This window comes from Bubalus bubalis, chromosome 1 (assembly GCF_019923935.1).
Source record: "Bubalus bubalis isolate 160015118507 breed Murrah chromosome 1, NDDB_SH_1, whole genome shotgun sequence".
Lineage (NCBI taxonomy): Eukaryota > Metazoa > Chordata > Mammalia > Artiodactyla > Bovidae > Bubalus > Bubalus bubalis.
Genome location: NC_059157.1, coordinates 171,246,570 through 171,266,472, shown reverse-complemented (window position 1 = coordinate 171,266,472; position 19,903 = coordinate 171,246,570). Strand labels below are relative to the sequence as shown.

At 36.1% G+C, this 19,903-nt stretch overlaps 1 protein-coding gene across 5 annotated transcripts in view; it reads left to right on the top strand.

Annotated features, from left to right (window-relative positions):
• Positions 1-19,903, top strand: part of PLS1 (plastin 1) — a 121,423-nt gene that overhangs the window by 89,558 nt on the left and 11,962 nt on the right. For all 5 annotated transcript variants that reach the window (XM_025290641.3, XM_006078004.4, XM_044946357.2 and 2 more), the window contains 6 exons: positions 514-679; positions 761-903; positions 2,276-2,371; positions 4,882-5,077; positions 10,223-10,301; positions 13,781-13,895. In XM_025290641.3, the coding sequence (XP_025146426.1) occupies positions 514-679; positions 761-903; positions 2,276-2,371; positions 4,882-5,077; positions 10,223-10,301; positions 13,781-13,895 (795 nt within the window). The remainder of the gene's footprint in view (positions 1-513; positions 680-760; positions 904-2,275; positions 2,372-4,881; positions 5,078-10,222; positions 10,302-13,780; positions 13,896-19,903) is intronic.

Sequence of the window (19,903 nt, the reverse complement as noted above, 5' to 3'; positions counted from 1 at the left end):
GAATTAAGAAACTTGAATAAAGACAGTTTCCAGGGGTTTTTAGAAGGTGAAATTACACAGCAATTGCTCACAGGCTATAGCAGGCAAGAAGAGCAAGGATTCTGCTCAGGTTGCCTTCTTAGGAAGAAAGAAGGCAAGAATGAAGGTTGGGCCTATGGACCAAAACAGAAAATAAAGGAAAACCTAGTTTTAACAGAGGATTAGAGGGAGACTAGGGAAGTATGGCCAGAAAATTGCTTCATTTTTGGACACATTGACTTGGAGGTACTTGTGAAACATCCAAGTGGACATAGCCAAGTGTGTATATTGGTGTAGAGCTTACAGTGGGGGCTGGGCAGAAGTGTGGCCCGGAGATAGGTTTCTAAAAGTCATTGGCATACAGAGGTGATATAAGTACTAATTATGTTTAAAAATCTTTAAGTTTTGGCACCGATTGTTTATTTACCTCCACAATTTGTTGACAAGAGTTTAGAAAGTGCTTTCTCACGTTTATTTTTCTTTGTGGCAATTTAGGAAAATTTAAACCTAGCCCTGAATTCTGCCTCAGCCATTGGTTGTACTGTAGTCAACATTGGGGCGCAGGATCTCACAGAAGGAAAACCTCACTTGGTCTTGGGACTTCTCTGGCAGATCATCAAAGTTGGGCTTTTTGCTGATATTGAGATTTCCAGGAATGAAGGTAAGGTCATCAAAAATATTTGCTTCTCACTGACATATATTTACTGTGGGAAGAATTTATACTTCATTGTTTTCCTCTCAGCTCTGATTGCATTGCTAAAGGAAGGTGAGGATCTAGAAGAGCTAATGAGGCTATCTCCAGAGGAATTACTGCTGCAATGGGTGAACTACCATCTGACCAATGCAGGATGGCCTACCATCAGCAACTTCAGCCACGACATTAAGGTTCATATTTTAATGCTCAGATTTGTGACATTAAAAAGAGAATGTCAAAACACATGTCAAATTTGTTTTGAATGTCAAATGGGGTTTAGAAGTAAATTAGAACTGAAGTTTAATTCTCAAGCACACAGTATAGAAAGTGAAATTTTGCATTTCTCCATCTGAGGTGATCCCCCCACTTATAATCACAAAATCTTTTGCTAAAAAAAAAAAAACCCAAACTGGTTTGTTGGCTTGTAATAAGAAATACAGCTGGGAAATTCCTTGTCGCTCCAGTGGTTAGGACTTGGCACTTTCACTGCTGAGGACCCAGGTTCAATTGCTGATTAGGGAACATAGGTCATGCAAGCGAAGTGGCCAAAATATAAGTAAGTAAATTAGAAAAAAGAAATACAACTGGTTGTAAGAGGAAAGAGATGCTAGCATTAGCAAATTAAAGCATTCTTTTTCATTTTCTGTGATACTAATAGACTAAGTTATAATGAGGATATCAGTCTGTTAGAGTGAGAATTATTATCTGTTTGCTAGACTAGAGGCCCTGGTAGGCATAACCTGTTTCTTACTCTTACTTCCACTTTGCCAATAACTTTTCCAGTTAAGAGGAAACCAAAGGGACTCCCTTGGTGGTACAGTGGATAAGAATCTAACTGCCAGTGCAGGGGACATGGGTTTGATCCCTGATCTAGGAAGATCCCACATACTGTGGAGCAACTAAGCCCGTGTGCCACGATGACTGAGTCCACACTCTGGAGCACATAAGCCACAACTACTGAGCCCATGAGCTGCAACTACTGAAGCCCGTGCTCCTGGAGCCAGTACTCTGAAACAAGAGAAGACATCACAATAAGGAGCCCGCGCAACGCAACAAAGAGTAGCTGCCGCTCACTGCAACTAGAGGAAGCCCGTGCGCAGCAATGAAGGCCCAGTGCAAGCAAAACTGTAATTAATTCATTAAAAAAAAAAAAAGGAAACCAAAGTATCTGAGGGCATAGGGAATCAGTAGACAGAAGGAGGTCTTCAGGCTTCTCTCTGAACCAAAGTAACTTGAAACCCCATCCCTCCCCATCACCACCCACCCACTGGAGATGCAGATGCTTAGGAGTGTAAACAAAGGAAAGAGGTGAGGAAGGGCAATGAAAGAGTGTAGGAGACAGTGTTGCTAGAAGCTCTGAGGTGCAAAACACGATTGCTAGAATCTCTGAAGTGTGAAACAACGCAGTGCGTTCAGGATCCTGGAGTAACAAGTAAAGGTTGCTAAGTTATTGAATAATTCATTCTGTGAAATGAAGGCAATTTCTTCAATGAGTACTTTTTTCCTAAATCCAATGGTGATTTTATTCACTTTTAAAATTCTGCTGTGTTTCTTTCCTTAAAGGATTCAAAAGCCTATTTTCATCTGTTGAATCAGATTGCACCTAAAGGTGACCGGGATGATGGACCTGCCATTGCCATTGATCTTACAGGATTTAGTGTGAGTATAATTTTTAATTAAAATTTTAAAAAAAAATTGTAAAATATGCACAGCATAAAACTTAGCATTTTAACCATTTTTAAGAGAACAGCTCAGCAGCATTAAGTACATTTACATTATGTGCCATCATCACCACCTTTCCTCTCTGGAATTTTTTCCTCATCACATAGTAAAGTCTATAGGCATTAAACAATAACTCCCCTTCCCCCTCTCTCTCAAGCTCCTGGTAACCAGTGTTCAACTTCGTACCTCTATGAATTTGAGTAGTGAGTAGAGTCATAGAATTCAGTTCTCTACAGGGGCATTCCCTGGTAGAGTCCTCAGCCCTTCATTAGACTTTGGCTTTTATGCTTTTCAGAAGCTTTTCTCTGTGCCTTAGGCTCCAAATTTCCATGCTAAGCCATCTGGCTGTCATGAGTGAAGAAAGGGAATTGCAGGATCCTGACATTGAGTATGTGTAGAATCAACTTTATGCCCACCTATATGTCCCTGGTGCAACATCACTGGAACTCACTAGGGTGCTTTTGTAGTTGTGACAGAGTACAAGGAAAGGGAGCAACAAGCGGCTAATGGATTCATGAGCCATCAATTATCATTTCTTCCCATTTATATTTGGCAATACACAAAATGAAAGATGGCAATTCTAGTATTTATGATGTAGAAAGGACTGATGTAAATCCTGGGTCATCTAAAAATTTCCTAGGGAAGTCCATTCTTTTAGCATAAACTGTAAATACCAGGGTTACATCTTAATGTTAAAATCTGATCAGATTACAGTCTGTATAAAAATCTATTAAGTGCTTAAAGTGTAACATCCAAGTTTAGTTTTAAAGGCAATTCGAGTCACCACTAATTATATTTCACATTATTATAAAATCTAAAAGCAATTATGCACAATTTGCAAATTCGCTTGAGTACAGATATTGGAACTGAAAAAAACTTACGGAAAGTTTCAAACTTATTCAAAAGTGAACAGACAGTATACTGAACTACCATGAGTTCATTCCTCAGGTTCAACAGCTATCAATGCATGGTCAGTCTTGTTTCTCCGTTTATTACCTACCTATTTCCTTCATCTTCCATATTATTTTGAAGCAAATTCTAGACATATTATCATTTCTTCAATAAGTATTTTAACATGTATTTCTAAAAGATAAAGACACTTTGAAAATATAACCATAGTACCTAAAAAAATAACAGTAGTCTGTAGTATCAAAATGATTAATCAGTGTTGACATTTCCAGTTGCCTCAGAAATGTCAGATTTTCTTTTTATTATTTATTTCAATTAAAATCTAAATAAGGTCCATGTATTATGCCTTGTTCATGTCTACCCGAGGTGCTTTTATTGTTGTTTAATAATATTGAATTTATTGCTTTCTCTGATTTCAGTTACATTTTATTTACAACTCTGGTGCACAGAATTAGATAAATCTTAGTCTTTGGTCATGATATACTCTCATCATGGGTCCATGCATGTTTTTGTTTAAATTTATTTTTCTTTGGTAGTTGTTTGTTGTATTGAAATCCAACAAGAATGCTAGGACTTTGACATCAGATTATATAAAGCTGTGTAGTTCTTCCCTGTCCCATCTCTCTGCCTGCCTTTAATGTGATAATCATTGTCTTTATTCTTATGCTCATGTTCTTTTGCTTTTATTTTAATACACTTTTCTTTCAACTAAGTGTATTTCTTACAGATTTAAAATTTGCATTTTATTTTTTAACTTCATATAAAGTTTATCATGTTGTACTTAAATTTCTAGTGCTTATTTTGAGTATATTATATTACTGAGAGTCACTCCTATTGTTGTATGTTCTTGTATGACTATTAACACAGTTTCAGTTTTCATCTGCTCTCCTGTTGATAAGCATTGGTTTGTTTCCAAGGTTTTGCATTTGTGAAAAGTGCTGTTCCTTCTGATTTTAGTATTTTTTTACATGTATCCCAACGTGTTTTTCATTGAGAAAAGAATACACTGGCAATACCAGGGTAGATATCTTTTTGTTAGTACCATTTGTAAGTAAGTCTCTTGGCCAGAAGGCACTCTAATATATGGCCCTGAACAAGTTACCTATAATTCAGCCAGTAGCAGCTTACTTGGAGAAGGAAATGGCAACCCACTCCAGTGTTCTTGCCTAGAGAATCCCACAGACGGAGAAGCCTGGTAGGCTGCAGTCCATGGGGTCGCACAGAGTCGGACACGACTGAAGCGACTTGGCAGCAGCGGCAGCAGCTTACTGATAGGATATTTGAGAGTTTTGTTGAGTACTTTAGCCTTGAGGATGAAATATTCTTCTGGTTCCAGCAAGAAACCTCAGACACTTGTTCTTACTGATTTACAAGAAATGGGGAAGTTAATTTGGAATTGCTGTGCATCCTGACCTATCTTTTGAGCCATCCGTTGATTCATTTCCAGAAAAGTAATTGCTTATAAATATGTATATGAATAAGAAATTATGCTAATCAAAAGTTTAATCTGACCATTTTTGTTGTATTTCATTGTTTAGGAGAAAAATGACTTGAAGCGTGCTGAATTCATGCTTCAGGAAGCAGACAAACTGGGCTGCAGACAGTTTGTTACTCCTGCAGATGTGGTTTCAGGCAATCCTAAACTTAACCTGGCTTTTGTAGCTAATCTGTTTAACACGTACCCAGGCCTCCGCAAGCCTGATAATAATGACATCGATGTGAATTTATTGGAAGGTATGCTCTTTCTGTCTTTAACTGATTCACTGTGTGTATCTTTTTATGATATCGTCCTACTTCACTGTCGGAGGTAGGGGATTGTGGAGGGAGATGGAGCTGACTGTGTGCTGGCACGTGCGTGCATTAAGAAGTTAAAGAAAATTGTTGTTCATTTGGGTTAAAAGCAAATGCTGAGGTAAATTGTACTTGTCTGTCATTTCTCCGTAAGAGTTTAGTGAAAACCATCATACGTTTAAAATAGTCTTTTAAATGACTACATAATTCCACCACCAATATGTACAATGAAATATAGCTATTGAAAAAATAATTATTTGTAAAGCTTCAGTTTGACTCCAGTATTGTTCTCTTTTTTCTGTTTTTAGTTCACTTGAAAAAATTTACAATATTCATTACTTGTGTGTGGGCTGTTGTTTTCTGTCTCATAATTTATAATACTTTCCTATTTTGCTTCATGAAATGCAGATTTGACCCCTCCTAATGTAGGTACTGTACTTAGTACTTTTCTATACTCTATAAATATATTCATTCTGAATGTGCTTTTTATCAGTACTATTTGTTCTTTCTATCTGGGTTGATATTTTTTGCATTGTTTATGTTGTGTTTTTGTTTTTTTTTAATCTGTCTTAATATGCCTAAAGAATGAAGGATGATGACAAGCAAGAAACAAATGAAACTTAATTAGAACAGCAGGGCAAGACTTGATTAAGTAACCTCTATCTAATTTGCCTTCTATAATTATGGGATAGTGGAGTTGTAAACACATTAGGGATCAGTTTTGACAATTGGATGTCATGATTTGATGGAAAGCCTTTATCCCTCTGCTGTGAATAAGCACACTTATCTTTTATCTCAAGAATCTCTGAAAGGATTGATTTAGGATCTATAACATATATCATTTTGTATTGCTTAGCTATGTTACTTAGATTTACTAAATGTCAACACTTACACTGTATGAATCATCATAATGACAAAAACATGCTCAATGTCTCATTCTTTCTCATCTGTTTCAGCCTCTCTCCTTTTCCTCTCATCCTCACAACTACTCACATGTATACCAAGACCCACGTTCGTACTAGAACTGAAAGTAAAAATAGCGGTAGCAGTAGCGGCAGTTATCAGAGGTAGGGACTCCTCCGACAGTAGCCTTGATAGTTGCCCTTTGGAGAAGCTGGTTCTGAGGCGAGGATTCTTCCTGGTGGGGAGAACTTGAACTTCAGTGTTCACTGTCTAACATCACCCATCTTACTCCCTCTTCGTCTGTGAGACAGAGTGAGAAACTAGCCCTATCTTTTTCTCTTTGACTACCACGACCAGAGTTCCAGTGTCCTGGTCACTTTATAATGACAGCTTTTTGATTAATGAAGGAAGCTTCAGATTTAACAAATACATTGTTGGAGGACTATGATTTTACCTCACTCTTTCTGAGATGCGGTAAAATAAAGATGGTGTTCTCTACATAGACATGTAACTGAGAGGTAAGATAGATTAAGAAATGTTGATTTCTCAGCAGAGAAATTGAGGGTGAGGGGTTAGAACTTTTAAAAAAACTAAAAAGGGAGATGGCTATGTTTTTTTTATCAGTCTGGAAAATTTCAAAATTCCTCTCTGCCTTATAGTAGAAGGCATTGTTTAGAGTGGCATATTAAAAATGACTTGCTTTTTATAGTCACTGAATTCTTGCTAGATATCTTTTCCAACTTGCTCACTCTCCTATTTGTCACGTTTGAATTCTTTTGCTGGTGTTCAGCATGCTTTTGGGATTTTTCAGTGTGAACAGGATTGCTAAATATTTCCATTAGTATTTATTTATATAAAAAATACTGTGGGAAATATTTATCAGTCATCTTTATTTAGAACATATGTATGTCCTGATACATCTGCCAAAAATGAATTTGACGTCAACTATCACTGGAATTTTTTCTTCTGTACATTAGTTTTTGTAGATCCTTATGAAATTTGAAGCTTGACCTTATCACCTTCATATTCATGTATTAGTATGTCCTCATTGGCAAAGAATTTTATCTGTATGGAACTAAAGCAAAGTAAAGGCCCAATTAAATAATAAATCTTCATATTAAATTGAGCCAAATATGGGGCTACCGATACAGAGACCATCTCAAAATTTATTTGTGGTAATAGAAAATACATAGACCATGGAATTAGACTTTGTCTAAATCATGATACCCCCAGTTTAATAACTGAGCACCTTTATGAGCCTTGGTTTTCTCATATATAAAACCAGACTTAATAGTAATACTTATTTTGAAGAGTTCCAGAGCAAGTTAAAGTGACCTTTCATTAATGAACAAATTTTGTGTGCTCTCTAATGCTCGGAAAGAGGAAAACAGTACACCACTTTAGCACATGTAGTGAATGTTCAATATATTTTCCTTCCTTTCCTCTTAGTAGCCTACTTTTGTTATTTTCTCTAAACTTTTATCAATTGCAATGTCAGTTTAGTCCTAAAAATGAAGAGAATGTCTTATAATTCTTTCTCTCTTTTATATCAGCCTTTAAGAGTTTACATCCAAGATTGCTTTAGTTGTCTGAAATCCAGACAACATTTCTAGTTTGGAATACATATGTTTTTGTAATGCTTTACCATGACTCCTGCGCAAATGCATAGTGCTTCTGGCCTTGAGCATTTATTTACCAAGACAACTTGAAATGGTAGTGGATAAATAAATGCTCACTTTTAAAATCTCTTTTACTTTCCAGGTATCAAAAATTAAAATAATGATATAATTAGTTTAGAGCAATAGGAAGAATCAGAAAACACAGGTCTATAATAGTTATAGAACTCAATGAAAATGCAAGTTTAGTGACTTGTCTCATCAGGACCAGCAGAAATTGGATATTATTTTAGTAAAAATTAAACTGTTGTTACACTATTGGTGTTTGAAACCTTAAAACATAATTTGGATTTTCCTAGATGAAAATAATGTAAAAATTCTCTAATTATTAGAAAAAATTTATACATGTAGCAAAATACCAGAAAAAACTAAAAGATAAATTCAAGTCACATGCATCAAGCTGCTAATCATAGTATGGTTACATTTATGTCACTTCCAGGAAAGTTGAAATATTTAATTTGCACCTAGTTCAGTTCAGTCACTCAGTCGTGCCTGACTCTTTGTGACCCTATGGACTGCAGCACGCCAGGCTTCCCTATCCATCACCAACTCCCGAAGCTTGCTCAAACTCATGTCCATCGAGTCGGTGATGCCATCCAACCATCACATCCTCTGTTGTCCCCTTCTCCTCCTACCTTCAATCTTTCCCAGGATCAGGGTCTTTTCCAGTGAGTATCAGGTGGCCAAAGTATTGGAGCTTCAGCTTCAGCATCAGTCCTTCCAATGAATTTTCAGGACTGAATTCCTTTAGGATTGACTGGTAGGAAGTCCTTACAGTCCAAGGGACTCACAGGAGTCTTCTCTAACACCACAGTTCAAAAGCATCAAGTCTTCAATACTCAGCTTTCTTTATGGACCAATTCTCGCTTCCATATATGCACCTTTTAATAACTCCCAAAACAAGGCAAGCATGAGTTCTAGGAGTAGTTAGTTGAACTTTGTTCTTTTTAAAAAGATTCTCATATCAGTTATGTATTATAAAATGACTGTGGCAGATACAACAGATGGATCCTTTTTGCAGACCTTTTAGGCAGACCAGAGGAGACAAAATTTCAGCAAGAAATTATATGGCTATTATAATTGAATAGAGCAAGAATTAAAGCAGATTATGGGAAAGGCTTTAGATAATGGTATTGAAAACAACATGAAAATGCAAGGGGCAGTCAACATAAAAACCAGAATCTTAAATTTTACAAGATTTGGATTTCTGTTCTGGGTGTGTAGGTTTTCTCTATGTGTGACACTCAGTCTGAAGAAGACTGCAAGGATGATGCGATAGGAATGGGCCCCTGGTGCTCAGATGGTCAAATGTGATAAATTGTCTTGGGGATCCCCCACGAGCCAAAGTTCAGATGGTGACCTGGACTTGTCCATGTCTTAGAAGTGATGAGACGTATAAACGTTTCCATTTTCAAGAGTCTAGTGATGAGGGGTAGGCAAGGCTATTCCATTGTCCCCTAACTTAGCTGAAAAACAGTAATATTTCTAGATGGCCCCTTAGGACAATCTGCAATGCTGGGGATGCCTAAAAGGTAGATATGGCAAAAGAGCCCCCATCTCTCTCTGTCCATACCAGAGCCCACATTCCCCTTATGGATGGGGTGAGCACTGCTATGAAGGGGAAGCTCAAGGACCATAGGTAATCTCAGGTTAATAATACTGCCTGCAGGAGTTACTTCTTGAGGTGATCTTTGAGGTCTAGTGACTTACTATACTATGATGAAATGTGTCTTTTCACACTCTTTATGGAGGCTATGTCCCTTATGTGTTTTCTGTAGGGACGATCTAAAATAACCCAGGAAGCCTATAAAATAGTTATAGCCCCTCATTGCTTGTTTTTATATTGCCTGTAATCCCCTCTCCTCTTCATTGCTGTTTGGTGTGATGAAAATGTAGGTTTGTGTGCTCAGACACTTTCCTGTGTAAAGCCATAATCTGTACAGATTTAGAGATACCACACTGGGAAAGGTAGAGCTTTTCTATTTCTGTTTAAAGTGCTAATGTTACCCTATAAGGTTGTTTTATTAATTTTTCGCCAGTCCCTTTTGCATGAAGTCATAACTACAGATAGGACCACATAGGTTTACCTGTTACTTTTCTGAACACAGAAACTAATGGCTCAATAATTTACAAACATCAAGTAAGGGACTTGAGATGAAGACATTTAGAAAGCAATTGGAGACTTTCTAGACACAGGGAAAGGGAGCTTTGGTGGAAAGAGATTTTTTTTTCTTCCCCAAAAAGATTGTCCTGGAGAAGGAAATGGCAGCCTACTCTAGTATTCTTGCCTGGGAAATCCCATGGACACAGGAGCCTGGTGGGCTACAGTCCATGGGGTTGCAAAGAGTCAGACATGAATTAGTGACTGAACAACAAACAAAAAGATTGTTGTATCATAGGAACCGTGGCAAAATATGTATGCAGTTTGTTCCTGCCAGAATGGTTTAAAATGCAGTTCTTGATTCCTTTTTTGTCCTGAATCATCAGTGTAAACTTGTGTCTACTTTAGGAGAGAGCAAGGAAGAGAGGACATTTCGGAACTGGATGAATTCCTTGGGAGTCAACCCATATATTAATCATTTGTACAGGTAAATATTTTATGTGTTTTAGCTTTCTGGGCCAGAGTCCAACTTTTCTAGTTTCAAACTGTAGGTGTGTTTACATGAGAATATTTTGTAAAAATCTCAAAAATTTTAGCCAACATTTAGAGTTTCAGAATCCTGAGGATTGGCAATACACTGGATTTTAATAGAAAAGTATTATTTGAAAAGATAATATTATGATGTTATTAGTTATAATTTTTGATGATATAAATAATTTAGTAAAGATAATTCATCTTGCTTTTTTATAATTGCTAATCAAGAAAATAATAAATTATTTCAAGTTTAACAGATTAGAAGAACAGTAATATTAATTGCTCTTATTTTATCAGTGTTCATCATTATAATTCACATTCTATTTATTTTTGCCCCAAACTTCAATTATCCCATAATTTGTTCTGAATACTTTTTTCTAATTTGTAGAAATAACTTTGTTTCCCTTCGTACTTGTTGTTTGTTTTATTCTTTTTTGTTTAAAAATGACAACACATTATTAACATTGGTAGGATTAAGAAAATATTTTACTGAACCATTTCCTGTGCTCTCCAGTAGTGCAAATAAGGTGTCTTTCTAGGTGTAGATGAGAGGAAGCCATCCTTCTCCATTATAAGATCTACCTGAGCATGCCTAAAAATGCAAAAGAACTCAGCTCCAGCTAATTGGATATTTTTCTAATTAACTAAACCTATTAATAATTTACACACCAAGGAAACTTCTTAATGAACAATAACTGCTTTTATTTAAATATGAACTGAAGATTAATACCACAAAAGACCATGTTCACTGGGTCAGATTTATGGTATAGTTATTTCTTGGTGTATATTCAAAATAGTCTTTAAAATCAGTATGGCCTGGTTGTGGTAACTAGCTTTGATGTGATAGACTTAAATTTCATAAAGTCTTTAATAGGAGTGTGTGAATTCCAACTGGATGACAAAAGAGATATGTCTTTTAGACTGGAACTTCTCAGAGTAGTGGCACAGTAAAGAACTCCAATACTGGAGGTAAAGAGGGATGCTAATTAAGCTTATTCTTCTAAAGGGATAGCAGTTTAAAGAAGGCAAACTCTGTTGACTTCTTTATCTTTCTAAGTGTGCTATGTCACTAAAAATCCTTGATTCAGAACCCTCAGGTGAAATATTACTTTTCTAAACCCACTAAATATTGCCACAATTAAAAGGCAGAAAATACATAATTCAGAGATTCTCAATTTTTCTCTTGTGATATACTTGTTACTTGATGTAAATATATAATATGATACTGCTCTATCATTACTTTTGTACTTAAATAAAAAAATTTTCTTCTCAAAAAAAAATAGGCTAGATATTTATGGACTCATTTGAAATAATGTCTACAATATATAACTGAGAGAACATAATGATATAATAGGACTACTAAAATCTCATTTTTATTTTAAAGTTGAGTGTATACATATATGTATTTGAATTTTTAAAAAATCTAGAGGGATTAAAACCAAACTGTATACAACTTAGAGAGGAGAGTTAAGGTAGTAAGGAGACTTAGTTTTCATGTTAGTAACTTAAATATGGTTTTGGAGGGTTTTTCTTTGTTTTACAATAAACATGTATTTTCTTTTTAAATTAAGAAGGACATTTAAAACTAGGATATTAGAATTTATTGAGACTTCATGGTAGCTTCATAAATGTCAGGAATACTAGAGTTCTCTGTGGTTGATGGTGGAGAATAATTGGCTAAATTTTTTTAGCTAAAGATGATTATTTTTATTTAGTTCCTGAACTGCTAGCATAGGGTTTCCAGGTATAGGTAATTTTTGGAGGGGTAAGGGAAGTTCAGAAAATTCTCAAAAATTACCTTAATAAGAACCATCAGAATATAGAAAAACAAGAACCAGAGGTTTAGTTGGCACCAGAACTGTATGTCCATAAATTTGTGTCTGGGTCATATTCCTAAACCAACCCCTAAGTGATTAGCTCCCCACCTGCAGTATACCAAACCCAACCTAAACCAAAGCAAAAGAATCATTTAGATTGTTTTTAACTGAAAATTCTCTCCTTAAATATATTTAAGTTATTAAATATATTTTAAGAATTACTAGCCCTAGAATTTTTCTATGACAGGTTGGTTCTAGAATACATCTGGAAATCGTATCCACTCTCTGGGCCTCAGTTTCCCTATTTGCAAAACATGAGTATTAATACCATACCACATAGAAATAAGAATGAATTCCTTTAAAGTAAAAAACAAAAAAATTAATGAAATGAGATTTCAGAACCTATACAACTACTTCAGTGATTTACTTTTCATACAACTTTCTCCATGTGCTGACAGATGACTTAGCTCTTGATTACCTTCATCAAAAGAGGACTCTTCTTTTAAGACAGGAGGACTTTCTCTCTCCTTCACTCAGTTCAGGGCGCAGCCCCCTGCATGGCCGTATGGTGTGTGCTCAGAGATGCAAAGTAACTTTAATATGAACCTTAGCAAAACAGAGCTCAGTGAACGAGCTGTTGACAGAGAAAACTCATGTAATTCAGGATGGAGCTAGTAATTTAAAAATCAGTCACTGTTGCTTTATGTCCTTACCATACAGAATTGAAAACAGATTCAATAGATGTACTCTGGGTGCCTCAGGAGAACATGTTTTTCTGAATCCCAAGTAGTAGTATTTTTACTTCAGTAACTTACTTTCTCCTAAATTCCTTCCTCTTAAACCTCACTGTTTGACATGAACAGCTTCCTACTGAGTAGCTATTGTGACTTTTATATAATTACTTTTTAAAGTTTTAAAAATCATAATACATAAGTAATAGATGAACTCATTCTCATGGTATAAGCTTCAGGAAGTATGTAAGTATGTAGCACAACAATAACAAAAAACCATGATAATCCCATCTTACCCATCCCATGTTCCTTTTTTTCCTGCCCAGAGGTAATGGCTATGAATAGAGGAGGTATTTAAATACTACTAACTCTGAATATATTTTTAATATTTTAGATTAAAAGATTAAAATGCATTAATATAATTAAAATACATTTAATAATAACTTAAATAGAAATATTTTAAAATACTATTAAATAAATAAATAACTGCCTCTTGCTTTTATAAACTTAGTGTGTTGTATAAAGCTTTCATGTTAGTACATAAGGATCTACCTTGTTTCATCTTATTGGTGGTCCAGGAGTCCAGGGTAAGGTTAATTTACTCAACAGCCCCTACTGTCAGGCATTTAAACTGTCTCTAAATTTATAAATACCATGGGAGTGAATATCCTTGTACATATATCTTTGTACACGTTTATGAAAAAAATTTGGACAGATTCCTAGATTACAAGTTCTGGGTCAAATGATCTATTCTGCCTGCCATTCTTTAAGCATTCAGTAGTCCTGTTGTATTTTTGTAGACAAAGCCCATCTCCAGTGTGCTTAGTAAAACCAGATCATACCGACATTTCCTCTCCCTTCATTTTCTTTTTCTCTTGTCTTAGTGACCTTGCAGATGCATTAGTCATCTTTCAGCTCTACGAAATGATCCGTGTGCCAGTTGACTGGAGCCATGTGAACAAACCTCCTTATCCTGCTCTTGGAGGGAACATGAAGAAGGTGAATGAAATAATGCCCATGGATCTGTTGTTATTGTTCTCATATAAAACAGAGGACTTAAGAGTTTCATAAAGCTTAGTAAATGTAATCTGTCCCCACAGATTCATCCCAAATCATGTTATGCTTATTATCCTTAATACAGGTGAGCTTTTGTGTTTGGAAAGATGAAACTAGTCCTCCAAGTCAGACACTTTGTATAACTACAACTTTAACAAGTTGTTGAATTTAATACGGAGAAGGCAAAGGCACCCCACTCCAGTACTCTTGCCTGGAAAATCCCATGGACGGAGGAGCATGGGGTCGCTGAGGGTCGGACATGACTGAACGACTTCACTTTCACTTTTCACTTTCATGCATTGGAGAAGGAAATGGCAACCCACTCCAGTGTTCTTGCCTGGAGAATCCCAGGGACGGGGGAGCCTGGTGGGCTGCCGTCTATGGGGTCGCACAGAGTCGGACATGACTGAAGTGACTCAGCAGCAGCAGCAGCAGCAGCAGCAGAATTTAATATTTTTGGAGATGCATCATCCATGAATTCCTATTTTATAATCGCCAAAACTTGCCAGATATTTACTGGTTATTTGTTAATATTTTCAGTAGATATTAATTGATTACCCACAACCTGAACATACTGTACAATGCAGGATATAAAATAGAGCAAGTCATGGAATTGGTCCTCAGGAAACCCTAAAGAAATTAGATAAGATATGTGTGCGTGCATGCTAAGTGGCTTCAGTTGTGTCCGACTCTTTGTGACCTCATGGACTGTAGCCCACCAGGCTCCTCTGTCCATGGGATTCTCCAGGCAAGAATACTGCAGTGGTTTGCCATGCCCTCCTCCAGGGGACCTTCCTGACCCCAGGATCGAATTCACATCTCTCTCTTACATCTCCTGCACTGGCAAGCAGGTTCTTTACCACTAGTGCCACCTGCGAAGCTCAAGATATGTGTGCAAATAACTATGATACAATGCAATGTGGGCAAAAGTGAGTATTATGCGTTCTAAGGAAGCCTTTGACAGATCACAACAAACTGGAAAATTCTTGAAGAGATGGGAATACCAGACCACCTGACCTGCCTCCTGAGAAATCTGTATGCAGGTCAAGAAGCAACAGTTAGAACTGGACATGGAACAACAAACTGGTTCCAAATCGGGAAAGGAGTACATCAAGGCTGTATATTGTCACCCTGCTTATTTAACTTATATGCACAGTACATAATGAGAAATGCTGGTCTGGATGAAGCACAAGCTGGAATCAAGATTGCAGGGAGAAATATCAATAACCTAAGATATGCAGATGACACCACCCTTATGGCAAAAAGTGTAGAGGAACTCAAAAGCCTCTTGATAAAAGTGAAAGAGGAGAGTTAAAAAAAGTTGGCTTACAGCTCAACATTCAGAAAATGAAGATCATGGCATCTGGTCCCATCACTTCATGGGAAATAGATGGGGAAACAGTGGAAACAGTGTCAGACTTTATTTTTTTGGGCTCCAAAATCACTGCAGATGGTGATTGCAGCCATGAAATTAAAATACGCTTACTCCTTGGAAGGAAAGTTATGACCAACCTAGACTGTATATTGAAAAGCAGAGACATTACTTTGCCAGCAAAGGTCCGTCTAGTCAAGGCTATGGTTTTTCCAATGGCCACGTATGGATGTGAGAGTTGGACTGTGAAGAAAGCTGAGCACCGAAGAATTGATGCTATTGAACTGTGGTGTTGGAGAAGACTCTTGAGAGTCCCTTGGACTGCAAGGAGATCCAACCAGTCCATTCTGAAGGAGATCAGCCCTGGGATTTCTTTGGAAGGAATGATGCTAAAACTGAAACTCCAGTACTTCGGCCACCTCATGCGAAGAGTTGACTCATTGGAAAAGACTCTGATGCTGGGAGGGATTGGGGGCAGGAGGAGAAGGGGACGACAGAGGATGAGATGGCTGGATGGCATCACCGACTTGATGGACGTTGAGTCTGAGTGAACTCTGGGAGTTGGTGATGGACAGGGAGGCCTAGCATGCTGCAATTCATGGGGTCGCAAAGAGTCGGACATGACTGAGCAACTGAACTGAACTGAACTGTGAAGTTAGCCTGCAGTCTCATGAGTTAGAAATTATCTCTAGTGAAATATAATCAATGGAACTATAACCATATTCCTGGATAGAAATATAAATATTATAAAGATATTCAAATTCTTACAAATTGACTTATAGGTGGGAAATAATTCTAGTTAAAATTACAATAAATTTCCTTATGCATATGTGTGCATGTGTGTATACTGGGGGTGGGATTATAAAGGTGATTTTAAAGTTCAACAGGAATAAGAAACAGGCCCCAATCATCAAGAACATTTTCTAGGAATGTTGAGGGAGAAGCTGTTAGCAAACATAAAAATCTTATGATAAAGCTAAAGTAATTGAAATAGTTAAATATGCATATAAAAATCAAATTGATTACAGTAGCCTAAAAACCTATCCTAAAATATAAGAACTTAATATATAACAAATTGCTTACTGAATCCAGTAGGGAGAGAAAGGATTATCCAAAATATGATGCCGGAACAAGTGAGTAAATATTTTGTAGGGAAAAAAGTACTTTTCACCATATATCATCCACCCAAATAAATTCCAGTGGAATAAAAGTGAAGACTTAAAGGCTTAAATGTAATAAATAAAACTTTAAGAAAATAGAAGTGAATTATAATTTACTCTTACAAATGATAAATTACAAATAAATAATTGATATAGTAGATTACATACGAATTTAAAACTTCTTATGCAAAAATAAACACCAGAAACAAAACTTAAAAGTAAATAAAAATAATAAACTATGAAACATATTTGCAACAGGACAATAAATGTTTAATATCCTTAACATAAAAATAGTTTATACAAATCAATTACTATTACTAAAATTCTAACAGCAAAATGGGAGAGTAAACAATATGCGTGAACAATTCACAGAAAAAGAAATAATGATGTATAATATACACATGAAAAAATTTTCACCCACAGTAAAGAAAAGCAATTTAAGATGAGAAACAATTGGGAATTTCCTGGTGGTCCAATGGTTAGGGCCTGCTATGGCCTGAGTTCTATCCCTGGTTGGGAACTAAGATCCCACATGCAGCATGATGTAACCAAAGAAAATAAAATGAAAGAAATGGATTGTACTACATCCAGTGTTAGAGGGAGTGTTCATCTATATAAACTCTCTAAAACAGTTTGGTAATATATATCAATAATCTTCCAAAAGTCCTTTAAATTGACCTATAATTTCACTTATTATCTATCATTATTATTTATCTTTTTTATATGTAATAATGTGTATATGTCAATCCCAATCTCCCGATTTATCCCTCCTCCCCTTACCCCTGGCAAAACTATATTTGTTTTGTACATCTGTGACTATTTCTATTTTGTAGATAAGTTCATTTGTACTCTTTTTTTTAGATTCTTCGTACAAGTGATATCATACGATGTGTCTTTCTCTGTCTGACTTACTTCACTCAGTATGACACACACACACACAGACATGTGTTCAAAATGGACCTCTTTCTCTTGATCTCTAGACTGTGTATTTATAGACTTTGTAAATTTTTTTTTAAATCCTATTTTTGAAAGAAAGACAAGGAAGAAAGGCATCATAATATTAAAAGTAATTAAATGGATAGTATAATTACAAGAGGTTTATATATATTCACATTTTTCAGTATTTCTAGTGGTTGGACTATCTGTGTTTTATATTTTATTTGATATGCCTGTAATTACCATGGGAGTAAAATTCAGGAAATTTTGTTACCTAATTTCATATAAGTTTTTTAACTCAAAATTTCAGATGCAAAATGTAACAGGAAAACCAACTGAACTCTCATTCATTATACCTGGAGGTTTTTAATGTTAATTATATGATGTCACAAACTACTCATATGTAGAATGTTCCCTTTCAACAAATACTAGCTATTTATAGAATGAAACACAAGTCCTGAAATAAGTTCAAGATATTTAAAAAATAAAGAAGCAGTACTTTCATGACACAGTATCCAGGGACTTCTTTTATCGACTTTGGGCATTCATCAGCGGATGTCACTTAGCTTCATTTGTGAAGTTGGTAAAACTGCACCACTTAAATAGCCTTTCTTCACTGTTTCTTTGGTATTTCTTTTCCCTTGGAACTCTGTCTCCCATTATATAGTTTTTTTCATTTTCAAATGATCTGATCTTCACTTTTGAAATGCTTGGTAATTGTTTCTTCCATTAATTCTGTGAGACTATATACTCTCCTGTTTTTTCATGCTTTGTGTTCTTCTTACCTTTCACAGGGTTTTAAACTTTTAGCCCAACAACTCTAGGCTCAGTTCCAAGGCTCAGTTCTTGGTCTAATGCTCTTAACGTTCTGTATTTACATTCTTAGGGAGCAGATCCTTTTTTAAAGTGTTAAGTACCACCATAAACATGGCTTACTTCTAGGAACCTAACTTCTTACTCTTTCTCTAGTTTGGTACCTCTCTTCATCTTAGAACTATTTTGCCCAACTTGGAATCAAATGTTGCCAAAAAGTAGAACTCATCTTTTCCCTTATGCTAGCATCCATTTCCATTTTCTCTTTCACTGCTCGTCACATCAGCATCTCGGCGCTCTAAACTATTAACCCTGAGCTCTTTTCTCACCATCATTCTCATCAGGAATTGTACTCAAACTAGCCATAAAATAGATAGCCCTTTGTTGAAATACATTTTACATGAGTAATTATTACAATTTGTTCGAAAATTCTCCTGTTGCAATGACTGGCAGTGGAAAACTTGCTTTTTTAAAAAATCTTTTGCCCACACTTTGTAGCATGTGGGATCTTATTAATATTTCCCTGGCCAGGGATCAAACCCATGCCTCCTGCATGGAGGTCCCACTGGACCACTAGGGAAGTGCCCCAAATATGCTGGTTTTTCTCTCTTCTATCCACACTATTACATAAACAGAGCTCTGATGCTGTGTTCCATAAATAGGAATTCATTTTTTCAGTTATGTGCATATTTCTATTTAGAAGCCTAAACCTATAATCCTGGGAAAGAGAAAGAATTTTGTAACATTATCTCCATGCATTAAAAAAAATGAATGCATATCAAAGATTTGATTTAACTCATTAAGGGAGCAAGGCAGATATTACAGCAGGTTCAGAGTATCTTCTTACATTTTTATTTGTAACACACTGACCTCTGGGAATTTGCATTCTGCTTTTTAAAGAACAGTACCCATTAATTTATACAAATTCTGTTATTGTGTAGTCCTTTTCTCACTTTTCCTGGAAACATTTTCTTCTTCTTAGAAAAAAGGTATATCTATGTTTCTCAGGTTTACTTGTTTTGTAATGAGGTCTTAACTAACTTGGGAAAGAAAATTAGGAGAAATCAGTCATACTGTTTTTCTTAACTAAATGTTTGAAAGTGGAAGTGTTAGTCCGTGATGTCCAATTCTTTGCGACCTCATGGACTACAGCATGCCAGCCTTCCCTGTCCTTCACTATCTTATGGAGTTTGCTCAAATTCATGTCCATTGAGTCAGTGATGCCATCCAAACATCTCATCCTTTGTTGCCCCTTTCTCCTCCTCCCCTCACTCTTTCACAGCATCAGGGTCTTTTCTATGAGTCAGCTCTTTGCATCAGCTCTTTGCATTATAGTGTCAGCATCAGTCCTTCCAATGAATATTCGGGATTGATTTCCTTTAGGATTGACTGGTTGGATCTCCTTGCAGTCCAAGGGACTTTCAAGAGTCTTTTCCAACACCATAGTTCAAAAGCATCAAAAGAATTGATGCTTTTGAACTATGGTACTCAGCCTTCTTTATGGTCCAACTCTCACATCTGTACGTGACTACTGGAAAAACCATAGCTTTGACTATATGGACCTTTGTAAAGTAATGTCTTTGCTTTTCAACACACTGTCTAAGTTTGTCACTGCTTTTCTTCCAAGGAGCAAGTGTCTTTTAATTTCATAGCTGCAGTCACCATCTGCT